General features: G+C 48.3%; 2 protein-coding genes across 3 annotated transcripts in view; one reads left to right on the top strand and one right to left on the bottom strand.

The window, feature by feature from the left end:
* LOC135915793 (uncharacterized) overlaps positions 1 to 7711 on the bottom strand; it is a 92613-nt gene extending 84902 nt beyond the window's left edge. The window contains exon 1 of the mRNA XM_065448934.2: positions 7314 to 7711. Within this exon, the coding sequence (XP_065305006.2) occupies positions 7314 to 7416 (103 nt within the window). The 5' untranslated portion in view covers positions 7417 to 7711. The remainder of the gene's footprint in view (positions 1 to 7313) is intronic.
* Positions 1 to 12470, top strand: part of LOC135915792 (uncharacterized) — a 382578-nt gene that overhangs the window by 169485 nt on the left and 200623 nt on the right. The gene's annotated exons all lie outside the window — the stretch shown is intronic.

A 12470-nucleotide genomic window follows, 5' to 3' on the forward strand; every position in this document is an offset into this window, starting at 1 on the left:
ACTCCGAGCCTGGCGTCGATGAGAATAACAAAAGGGACTTTATACATTATATACAGGTTATCATACAGGACATAAACGGATCGGCACTGGGGCCGAGAGCTCACACAAACGCGACTGTTCTCGCACGACGGCGTCCGGCGAAAACGCGTGACACATCTCACCCCAGTCGGGAGCGACCCTCTCTCCAGGTGGGGTCGGCGGATCCTGTTTTTCAGGCGGCTTGTCACTGCTTTTATAATCCCCGAGGCCCATTGTCACTCAACCGGCCCAATACAAAGTCAGCACACGACGGTCGTCCGAGGGGTCCAACCAGCGACCGCGCTGGCCACTCGGTTCAAAGTTCGCGCGCGCGGTGACCTCCAGGCAAGGGAGGTGCGGCGCCGGGCCGTCGGGCACACGCGGGCACGTCAAAACACGCTGCTCCGCCGAGGCTTCTCCCGCACGAAGGCGCAGCATCTTGACTTGTGAAGGGAGAATTATGGCGCTCGCAGGATAGATTCCGCATCTTGCAGATTCGGAATCCGGGCTTGTGGTAATGGCACAACAGCATCCCCGCCCTCAGATAAGGCGCCGGGAAGACGAGCTGCCTCCACGTGGCTCGGATGCCAGGCGCGCACGTTCGTCAGGCTCGTCCAAGTTCACGTCCATTGTCGGGACGCCAGGTAACTTCACGTGCCCAGGTCCGACTCGTCAGGACAGGAGCTCTGCTCACCACGTCGTCGCCAAGGCACCTTGACCAGCTCCGCTCGGGTCGTTCCTAAGACCTTGCTTCTCGCCACTGGTCCCGCTTGGTCGTTCTGCAGCTTGCAAAACCGACCGGCAAAAGGCAACACCCAACCCGAACAAGTGCCCTCTGTCTCCCGTCAAACACCAGACAAAGCCATAATTCAAATCAACCTAATTAATCGCTATCCCCTTTTGCTCCCGCTGCAACAAGAGGCAGGTGTACGATCTAGCACACAAGGCTCAAACAATCAGTTTTCAAATCAACAACACACCAAAATAGAAACAATTATTAATCAGCAATAATAATTACAAATAGAATGGTCCCCTTGAAATCGCTTTGGACCGAAAACATACTTCTGAGGAAGCAAATGAGGTCATTCATTTTTCCCGGCGATATTTTCGCGGAATCTGAAGCTGCTTATATTTCCGACCCTGCTTATCCGTGTAGCGGCGGTACAATAAGCCAGGTTCCTTGCCAAATGAAACCCCCTTTTTTTCCACTCCCCGTTTGACGCTCTTCCTCAGATCGGCTAATGAACAATCTTCCTGTTGCTCGCGAATCAGACTTTTTCTTTCAACTGCAGCCTGCTCCTGCCGGCTGGCGGAAACCGGAGCGAGTGCGGAGCCCGCGTCGCCTAATTGCGGCGTCGAGTCTATATCGCGGCTAGCACTGCACGCGTCACTCCCACTCACTTCCAGGACCCGCTCGTCTAGGCCAGCCTCCGAGCTCTGCCTCTCCCGTGACTGCTCGCCACTCAAGTTACCGTGATCGGTCCGTGTGCCGCACCGCTGTTCGCTCACCGACGCTAAGTCAAGTTCCCTCGACAGCGGGCGCGCTTTGGATCGCGTGGGGGCCATGTACGCCACGTCGGCAAAGAATGATTTGCCGTGATCCCTCAGCAACTGCTCCGAGCTATTTGAGAAGAGGTAGGAAAATTGCTCCGGGAGGGCGGCTGACACAGCGGCTTCGGTGTTAAGTTTCCCAAATTCTCCTTCAATGCTAACCGTTGCGATCGGTAAACAGACACTCTCCTTCTCGGCCACTTGCCGTATCCTAACGCACTCTCCCGTAAAATCACTCGAGGAGACGAAAGACGGGTGAACAACGTCCATAGTTGCTGCAGAGTCCCGCAGTGCTCGGCACTTCTTGCCGTTTACCTTAATTTCCTGCACATAGGGCTCCAATAGACGTATGTTTTTGTGAGTTTCCTGTATCGTTGCAAAAGCAATTCTCTCTGGGCAGCTTGCAGCGATGTGCCCTTGCTTTTTGCAATTGTAGCAGGTTAACGGTCTCCGTTTTTCAAAAGAACGCGTCATTTCGTTTCGCTGTTTCGGACCATCGTCATCATTCTGAGATGAATTCTGTCCATCCCTTACAGTTTCTTTGGGAAGGGACTCGTCGTCCCGAAACTCGCGACGCGTGATTTCCTTCCGTTCGTCGGGCTTCCCGTAAAACCCATCTCTTCTATCTGCTTTTTCTATGCGCACTGCCTTGCTGTGCAAGCTGCGGCGGGTGTAATACTCTTCCGCTAACTCTGCTGCCTTGTTTAGCTTAACCTCCTTTAGCCTATCTTGCAGCCAGAGCCGGACATCCTCATCAATGCAACGGTAGAACTGCTCCAACGCGATGCATTCGACAATTTTGTCGCGGTCGTCGAAAACCTCTTCGCCCTTCAGCCATTCCACCAGGTCGGCTTTTAGACGAAACGCGAAGTCAACATTCGACTCCTTACCCTTTTTTGCATACCGGAACCTCTGCCGGAAAGCTTCGGGCGACAATTTGTACTTCCGCAGTAGCGCTTCCTTCACATCACTGTAGCTCTCAAACGCCTCTTTCGATAAGCAAGTTATTACGTCTGATGCCTCCCCAGGAAGCAACGCTAACAGATTCTGTGCCCAGAGGGATCGCTCAATGCTATTCCGTTCGCACACGTGCTCAAATTTCACGAGGTATTTGGCCATATCCTCTCCGACGACAAAGGGTGGAAGTTGATCGCGTATTCTTGGAACGTTAGAAGTGAGACTAGGCGCTGGCGAGCTATTTCGGGTCTCCAACTCTTTCATTTTAAGCTCGTGCTCACGAATCTCTCTCCTTTCCTCCATGCAACGTTCCTTCTCCCTCTTTTCCTCCTCGCGACGTTGCTGTTCTCTCCTTTCCTCCTTTTCCTCCTCGCGACGTTGCTGTTCTCTCCTTTCCTGCTCGCAACGTTCCTTCTCCCTTTCCTCCCTTTCCCGACGTTCATTGATACCCGCCAAGGCCTCTGCGGCTTCCTCAGCCGTTACGTCCCCAGTCCTCATGACCTCAAGGATCGCATTCTTTCTTTTGGTTGAGCCCAACTCAATGCCCAACTCCTCACAAATTTCGAGAAGTTCCTTCACCTTGTACTTCTCCATCGTTCACACTGTCCTCCTGCTGTTTACCCTTTTTGAATATACCTGCCGTACGCTACTATAACACTACTAGTAAGACATATGCAAGTATTTCACACACTGCCCTGTTTACCCCCTCAGCATCCCCTGGTTTTCAAAACACTCTTACTAGGCTTGAAACACACAAGGTTATCACAATGCAACACCAAATCCTTCCCTAAGCTACTATAACCTGTGTCAGAGAAAGTCTGGTGTTTGAGGTAAACTTCAGGCACTCACCGCGCCGAGGTAGCTGATGCCGGTCAATCCCGTAGCTGCCATCCAGTGTTATGTCATCCCACCGCTGCCACCAGTGTTACGAACTTCCAACCGGTGCCGCCAGTGTTACGAACTTGCACCGCTGCACCACGATTACGGCTTTGTGGTCCCGTAGCGCTCTTCACCCGTTTCGTGACAGAGCGTTGGTAGCGAAGACTCCGAGCCTGGCGTCGATGAGAATAACAAAAGGGACTTTATACATTATATACAGGTTATCATACAGGACATAAACGGATCGGCACTGGGGCCGAGAGCTCACACAAACGCGACTGTTCTCGCACGACGGCGTCCGGCGAAAACGCGTGACACATCTCACCCCAGTCGGGAGCGACCCTCTCTCCAGGTGGGGTCGGCGGATCCTGTTTTTCAGGCGGCTTGTCACTGCTTTTATAATCCCCGAGGCCCATTGTCACTCAACCGGCCCAATACAAAGTCAGCACACGACGGTCGTCCGAGGGGTCCAACCAGCGACCGCGCTGGCCACTCGGTTCAAAGTTCGCGCGCGCGGTGACCTCCAGGCAAGGGAGGTGCGGCGCCGGGCCGTCGGGCACACGCGGGCACGTCAAAACACGCTGCTCCGCCGAGGCTTCTCCCGCACGAAGGCGCAGCATCTTGACTTGTGAAGGGAGAATTATGGCGCTCGCAGGATAGATTCCGCATCTTGCAGATTCGGAATCCGGGCTTGTGGTAATGGCACAACAACACGTAGATGTTCTCTGTCGAATGGTTAAAGGTGTTACGTCCCAAAATTACCGTATTTCTTGTCTTTCAGTGTCACATTATGGCAATGTGAAAACAGCCCGAAATAGTTCGTGTTTCATTTCCGTTAATTTCCGTAACGGCTATTTTTCCCACTTACTAGAGCATTGACTGGGATCATCGTAGGGAAGGTCAACCTAGACCAACGGTTTTACAGCATACCATGTAAGTGGCGCTGCAGTGTTGAGAAATCATTTAGTAGGCATGGCCTCATTGTACGGCGTGCAGACATTCGAAAAATTGAACGGGGATTCATGCCTTCAAATCTCTGTTACAATGGATCTCACTATTATTTCAACGACGTGTCATTAGTATCCTTAAAAAGTGGAATGTTACCACGCAACATTAGGGCTTGGTATTCTGAATTAACCTCATTGAAGACCTTGAACACTATGAGCCGCCACATGCAATCTGAATGTAAAAATTAAACTCCATGATTTACCCATCTTAGCTGACAATATACATAAGTTCGTTAATGAGGTTATGCTTAGAGTGTTTTGACGTAATGTAAACTTTGTTAAGCTCACTTGCTTATTTGTTTCTGGTGCAACCACAAATTTTTAAAAGCCAAGGGGTCTAAGCAGTGATGTGCGATGCACCACGCCATTGTTCTGTGCATGTAGACGGTTCTAAAGTGCCTGCTTGACAGCAGCTATGTTACCGAAGCAATAAATTATTTGTTACGCTTACTTGTTGCAGCTGCGTTAAGTTCTAAACTTATTGGAATAGGTTTGGTATTTACTTTAGCAACATTGAAGAATACAGTGCAAAGTTTATTTGTCATTTAAAGACTCAAAAGAATCACATCAATAAACGCAAATAGAACTTCTTATTCCTCATGGTGTTTCGATTTTTTATATGACAGAAGGCACCACTTCTGACCACAAAATAATACTGAAACGCATTGCTATGTCTCACGAATAGCCCAAAAATGGGACTGGAGATCTGAGAACTGGGAAATAATGCTGTAAGTGAAATAAAGTGCCGAAAAAATGAGGTACAAGGAAAAAAAGTAAATGAAACATGAAATTCATAGAAACGAAAAGTATTTCATGAATATATGACGTACCTTTCTAGAAGTTAACGAACGATAGCCATGTACTCGAAGTATCACCTATGTGTGGAACTGTCTTGCAGAAAGCAGGACCGAACCGGAGAAGCAGCTAGTAAGCACGCGGTTCTAGAACTGCCTGCCCAAACACCCTCGTCGTGTGTTGAACAGAGGAGACACAGCTTAATTAAAACCACACCCAGTTAGCAAACTAGAAATGTGAGTGGATTTTGAAGCCAAGAAAAACTACAAGAAGCAAACCATTCTCGTTTCTTCTTAAACGTGCCTTTTGCAAGGGCTACAATCTTATGCTTATGCTATTTTAAACGTATACTTCTGATACAGAATATTTTAATGAAATCGAGAGTTCGACGAAAACCCGTCTAGTTGGGATTGCTCATAGTCAAGGGTAAAAACGGACGCCGATCAAAAACATTAAAAGAAAAGAAACCAAGACGTTTCAGCTCCCATACGGGGAGTTATGGCCTCGTATAACAAGGCCATAACAAGGCCCTCGTATGGGAGCTGAAACGTCTTGGTTTCTTCTCTTTTAATGTTTTCGGTCGGCGTCTGTTTTTACCCTTGAACAGAATATTCTAGCCACAAACATTTTAATTCTGCTGTTGCATATAGTCGTGGACACCTTCGCAAAAAGCAGAACGTGCTTACTAACTTTATTTAAAAAAATATTAAGTTGTTGCTTGAGCTGTCTATGATACTTCAGGTGCAAACTGCACCGGTTATTTTCTTTTCCTGACGAGGTGCTTATACTTACACTGATCACATAGTGGAAAATTACATGATAGGTTCTTCTTGACTAACTCTTTACCGTAGTTTCAAGACTAAGCGCGTTTCATTGTCAGTGTGATTCATGCAATATGTGGAAGAGCTTCCGATTCCAAAACAAGGACGCCAACTTTGCATTTGCATACTGCCATTGGACACCATCACATTGTCCTGGTGCGAGGCAAATGTTGAGCATCCTGCACATGAAATTCAGATTTTTTTTTGTCTAGCGTGACATAAACACCACATGTCTAATTCGTAAGACCATAATGAAATGAGAGGTCTTAGTAAAGATGGCTGAAATACTGAAAAAAAACCTAATTAACGTGTAGTGAAATCTACGAAAGCCTTTCACCGCCCTATGTACAGTGATGCTGTAGGTAAAGCACTTCCGCCTTGAAAACTTTGGACGCTGGTCTTTCATCCCCAGTTAACGTTCTTCTGTTAGGAGCAGCCAAACAGTATATAGCACCAATAAGAAGAGTCTTTTTGTTGACGCAAGGATGGCCTCGAGATCTATGAATAGGCAAGGCAAGGTACTGCACCTCTAACAACGCATCTCGTAGTCTAAATTGACCACCCAGACCTACTAGAAGAGCTTCCAATTTACAGTACCACCTAACTATTTTTTTTCCGTCCACTTTCGCTTCAAGTGATGACTTCGTCTTGAGCGGTGTGGCGACACTGAGTAACGGTTGTAATCAGACACATCTATAGCAGTTCTATTGTGCCACTTTGATATGTCTCAGGGGTAAAACATAGAATTCGATTAGCTTCACGAGTATTTTATTGAGCGTTGCTGATCACGCGTGCTGCACTAACAAGGCAGCTGCTAGAGATCTCCAATTACTCCTGTTCTGCTTCAAACAAACGTATATACTGAATTTCTGCAATACTGCTCATCTTATCAGACCGTGTAATCTTGTGCCGCACTATATAATTGCAGTATTCTTAAGTCCAAACTTTTTTGAGTGTTTCACTAACTTCTTCCTGATTCCTGACTTCTGCGCAGTTTAAGCGCCCTAATTCTGCCAGATATCTTATTCCAGTAGCCTCGGTTAATCTGAGAGCACGGAAGAATTTTTCCCGTTGAGACGAATGCTCCCTTCACGTATATCCCGATGCGAATTGTTTGTGCGTGGCTAAAGGCGCGCCAGCGGGCGAGGCAACAGTGATGTTATCTACGCGTAATGGCCCAGTGCGAACCAGGGGCAAACCAGACTAAACACTGTCCAGGACGGGCACATTAAACCACCCGGCGACACCCGTCGGACCACGCTGCCCCCTCGTGCGTCTGACTCACCTTCGACGAGGGCGGTTATCCACAGCAGCCGGCAGCAGAGAAATCCCCCCAACGTGGGCACGCGCCGGCGGGCAGTCCCGAAGCAGCAGTCCGGTCTAATCATTACAAACAGCACTCTATTTGTTTTCTTTCGCTCTCTCCGGTGCCACGGAAGCTCGCCTCTCCGAGCGGGCCCCACGCGTGGACAACGCCGGCGGGTGTGTCGAAGAGCGCGCGCGCTTGAAGCCGCGCAGCGACCGCTTCGTTTTCGCCCCTCTTCCCGGCGGCGTTCCTTTTCTCCCGAAACGGCGCAGCGGCAACGGGAGTGCGGCCGGCGGGGGAGCGAAGGAAAAAAAAGGGCGGGCCGGGCCAGTACGCTCTCCGCTCCCGGTTCCGGCGCGTGTGGCGCGCTCGGGACGCCCAAGTCGTCGCGGGTTCCGAAGAGCCCGAGACGCGGGTCAGGCGCGTTGGCGTCGGCGCCAGTGGCGCCGGCGTGCGGTGGCGGCGGTTGGGTTCGACGCAGCGGCAACAAGCCGGCCGAAAACGGGACGCTCGGCTTCTCTCGCTCGCCAGCCCCCCCCCCCCCCCCCCACTCCGTGGCATTTTCTTTTTTTCTGTGTTTTTTTTTCTCGCTCTCTTGTCTTCCCGCACGCGACCATGCAAGGCGATTTCCAAGGAGAAAAGTCTGGCGAGATGAAAACGCGAGTACGACGAACAAAGCGCTAGCGAACCACCGAGCTAACTCAATGGCTACCGCAGTTTACTGTTAAACGCGACGTCGCGAGTCGATTCAGGGTCACGGTGCCGATAATACGATGTAGGCGCAATGCAAAAGACGTCACCTATACTTTCATGAAGCCAAACTTTAAGGAATGCGGAAGGTCAAAATTATTTCAAGACCTCTGTAACGGCTTTTCTAGTAACTAATAGTCTTTGCTTGTTTTTCAAAGTGGTTAAAGCAGTCAATCAATTAATCAATGGGAATCCTAGCGTTTTGTAGGTGTTGGTACTCTTCTTGTGTATTTGGCTACTTCAAGTACTGTCATCGGTGAAAGTAAACTAAATCTACTAAGTCGCTATCGTTTTTATGATAAACAACGATGAAAAGGACTTGAACCTATATTTCCGAATAGTCCGAGCGTAGAACAAATGCAGTACGCATTAGGTTTGTCGGGTTAGGAACTAACAATTACGACACGTGGCACAATATGGCCGATTGCAGTTCTCGTTAGTTATTCTCCATTTACACAAAGGGCCGACTTCTATCCGCCTTTAAGACTTCATTGCGATGGGGAAATGAAGTTTCCCGCAATCCTTTTGAATGTTCTGATTAATGATAATCGTGACAAATTTATTTATTTATTTATTCACAATACCTTACATGCCCATTGAAGGGCATTGAGTAAGGGGGACAACAGTAATTACATGACAAAAATAGCTAAGTACAACATCGCTGTACAGTATTACCACGTAACGAAGTCGAAGAGAACGAAATCACGTTATCATGAAATTCTTCACAATTAGAGATGGATGAAATGCTATCCGGGAGACCGTTCCAATGTGCACTAGCTCTAGGTAGTAGTGATGAGTTAAATGCCTGCGTTTCACCATGAATGCGCATGAAACTAAGTGCGCTGTGAATGCGTCGAGATGTGCGCACAGGAGCATGAAGCGGCAAACAGTGAAAGTTATTACCCTAACAGTACCTCTGAAACAGACATAAAAGAGCAATGACGCGGCAATCTTCCAATGACTGAAATGCAAGGTCTTGTTTTATGGCATGCCATATTCACGAGCGCCTTCTTAGATAGCGTTAATCGTTATTTATCTTGCTAGTTGTTATCTCGTTAGTTGAACTTATCACTGACGGCCAGCCGGTATCCATTACGCATAGGTCAAGAGGACACCAGCTGAGCTATACGAAGCGCAAACGGCGTAACATTCGCAGATCGTCTTTCTCCTATGAAGTAAATATAATGAGTTTAACCCGGCAAGCTTGCATTTGGAGACTATCCTTGGAGACAAAGAAAATGTGTCTGATCATGTGCAATAAAGCATAATCCAGTATGCTATCATGGATGGGAATCCATATTTAAAAAAACTCAGTGCCCTTCCACTCTGTGAAGAAAAATGACCAGCGAAGCCCTGCATGTGGGCCCCTTAATGGTGAACTGCACCTCCGCCGCGAGTCGGCCCGGTATTGCATTGTCTTTGGGATCGGCTCACATATTGGGAGTGCTTAACGCCTGCTTCACCTCCACCGCGGGTCGGCCCGTTATTGTACTATCTTCGGGATTTTTTTCTACACGCGGACACGATAGTGGGGAAAGTGGCCCTTGACAGCTTCGCCGCAAAAAATTCCGCAATTTGCGGAAGTTATATCTTATAATTCCCTTTTTAAAATTATTCTTCGGATAACAACTACAATAAATGCGCTGCTTCTACGAATGTCAACACACATTTGCAGGCGGGAGGGGGGCTGGGCGACAATGTGATGATAAAATCATGTGTTAAATCGGGAGCACAACTTTCTGCTGCAGCAATTTATCACTCCTTTCTACATCGCCAATCAGAATGAAGTCCTCACTTTTACAAGCTTATTTCGAATGCTTCGTGCATTGCTTCAGCGGTGTTGTTTCGTACAGTGGCAATGCTCTGCCAGATGTGTCGCACATAGGAAGCTGAAGATGTTCCCATCATGTTTCATTATGGCTCACGTGGTTATTTAAGTAAAAGTCTGTTTGTGTCTTAACTGCTGCATCATTTCTACATTAAATAAACTTAAAAGCTAAAGCAAATACTCCTTACAAAAATGTATTTTTTTTTTCAGATATCGAGATGCCAGAGCGAGATGTGTTTGCTTATAATGATGATGTTATAATATTTATTGGCACCTCCTTGGAAACGTAGCGGTCACAAATATGCAGTGACCTATGATGCTTAATCAAATCAGGCTTTACTACACATATCGCAGGCTATCATTCTGCCTGTCTCTCCTTGATCTGTTCGTTCTTCATTAGGACTTGCATTTCTATATTGCATAGTTACCTATTCCTATAACGACTCCGGTTTTATTAATATTTTCCCTGCCTTTTTCCCCCTACACTCGAAACGTCTCTTGTTTATCTGGACTCCTAGCCAGTTAATCCTTCCATCTTTTTTCTTTTAATCCCAGTGCTTACGTTACCGACGGGTCTTGCTGTGTGAATATCTTGGCATTTCCTTGTGATGTGTGCTAACCAGTTTGCAGAATTTCGCTGCAGTAGACTCGTACCACATCCTGCGGTGAATATTTTATCCTGTATGTCTTTTTTTTGTACTCAGGCAGGCAGCTCGGGCCTTAAACAGCAAGTCACTACTGTTTGCACAATCGTAATTATTTTTTCCTCCTGGTTTCTTCCTTGCTTAACCTATGATTCAGCACCTTTAAAAGCAGGTATAATGTTTTCTGGGAGTCGGTAAGAAAACATTTGCAAGAAATATCAAGTTATTGCAGCCACTGCAGTCTAGTTCTCGTAATTGGCTTTGCCTTGTCTGTCCAATTTGTTACGCTGATGACGACCGTTGCCATCATCGACGGAAGACAACGACGCTTTTTGTCGGCGCTAAGGCATCTGGTCATCCCCAGCTTCGCTTTTGCTACAGCATAACGAAAAAGAAAGCTTCTCCCTAACCGCCTCCACCAGCACCGAGCATATGCATGGCAGTGAAGCAGTGGGCATCCACTGCTAACCACTGCTAGGTGCTAACCACTGAGCTCTCGGGCAACCATTTCTTTATTGCGATAGCAATTATATGGACACTCCAGGCGCATTTCTGGCGTCGCCGTCACCGTGATGTTCCGTATCAAGTCCAAAGGCCATAGCATCGTCGCTGCGTGCAGTATGCTGACTATTCGAGTGAAAGCATGCAAGGGTTAGCCGACGATGGCGGCTCAATCTTGACCGCGAAAAGGAGGAAAGCGGGGAGAGTGCGCGCTGTCTTCCGTCGCGCGCAGGGCTCCGGCGAGGGGATGCGAAAGGGGGGGGGGGGGGCGTTCTACTCCGTTGGCTGCTGCGTATGGCGTGGTCGCATGGGCCCTATCTTGAAAGCGATCTGCGGTGGGGACACAGTGCGCAGACTGCCGATAGCTGCGTGCCCGCCTGTGTTTTCACTGCTTCTTTCGCATGGAAGCGTGAGACAACACGAAGGTCAATTCGCTCGCTGCTGTGGCCGCGCTTTCTCAGTCCAGCATTTTGAAATCGTGTTTCTGCGGTCATTGAGGGAGATGTGCTCAGATTTACTTGTGCGCTCCTGACACCATAATTGCCATGCTTGTTAATTTAGGTACCAAGCATATCTGTCTACTAATTTGCTATCGCAATCGATGCTTTGCCTTCCGGGTGCAACTGCCACTTTCTTTTAAACAAGGAAACAAAAACGTAGCACTTGCACTAAACGTATCAAAAGTCAATGCAACGCATTACGCTCCCCACAGATTCCGACAGTAGTGGCCTCTGTGCAAGTATTTCGGACGCCAGAACAAGTAATCATATAGTGGACGTGGGCTATATTATGTGCATTGGGTAGAAATTGTTCTTGTCAAGAGTGCACTGTGTGCGTGCAATTTCTTGTGGCCATGCTCGTGTAAGCAGTGTCGGCGGCACAAACGAGGCGTACATGACAATGAGGATGATAAGCTTCAAACGTGACAAATACCCACAATAGAAGATGCAGAAAGAATAAGATAGTTGGTTAGAAATAGCGGCAGTTTCGCCCGAAAGGCAAAGCACTGATAAATGTTTTATAGAAGCATAGTAGTTTTATCGGCCGTACAAAGTTGTAAACGTAAGAATACTAACTCAATAACAAGCATGGTGTCACGCACACACAAGCAAACATGAACACATCTCACTCGATGACCACGAAAACTCGCTCTCAAAGCTCTTAAGCAGCAGCGAGCGAATGGACCTTCGGGCTTCCGCTCGCATCGATGCGAACTAAGCCGCGAACACAGCGCAGCGTGGACTCTGTACTGGTCGCAGTTGGCTTTCAAGACACAGCAGCACGGCTGTGCGCGCCCGGCCGCCCGCCCCCTCCTCCCCGTACTCTTCACCCAAAGCCTTGCGCGCGACGGAAGGCGGCGCGCTTCCTCCCCGCTTTCCTCCGTTGCGTGGGCGAGATTGAACCACGAGCGCC

The sequence above is a fragment of the Dermacentor albipictus genome, chromosome 4 (assembly GCF_038994185.2).
Source record: "Dermacentor albipictus isolate Rhodes 1998 colony chromosome 4, USDA_Dalb.pri_finalv2, whole genome shotgun sequence".
Lineage (NCBI taxonomy): Eukaryota > Metazoa > Arthropoda > Arachnida > Ixodida > Ixodidae > Dermacentor > Dermacentor albipictus.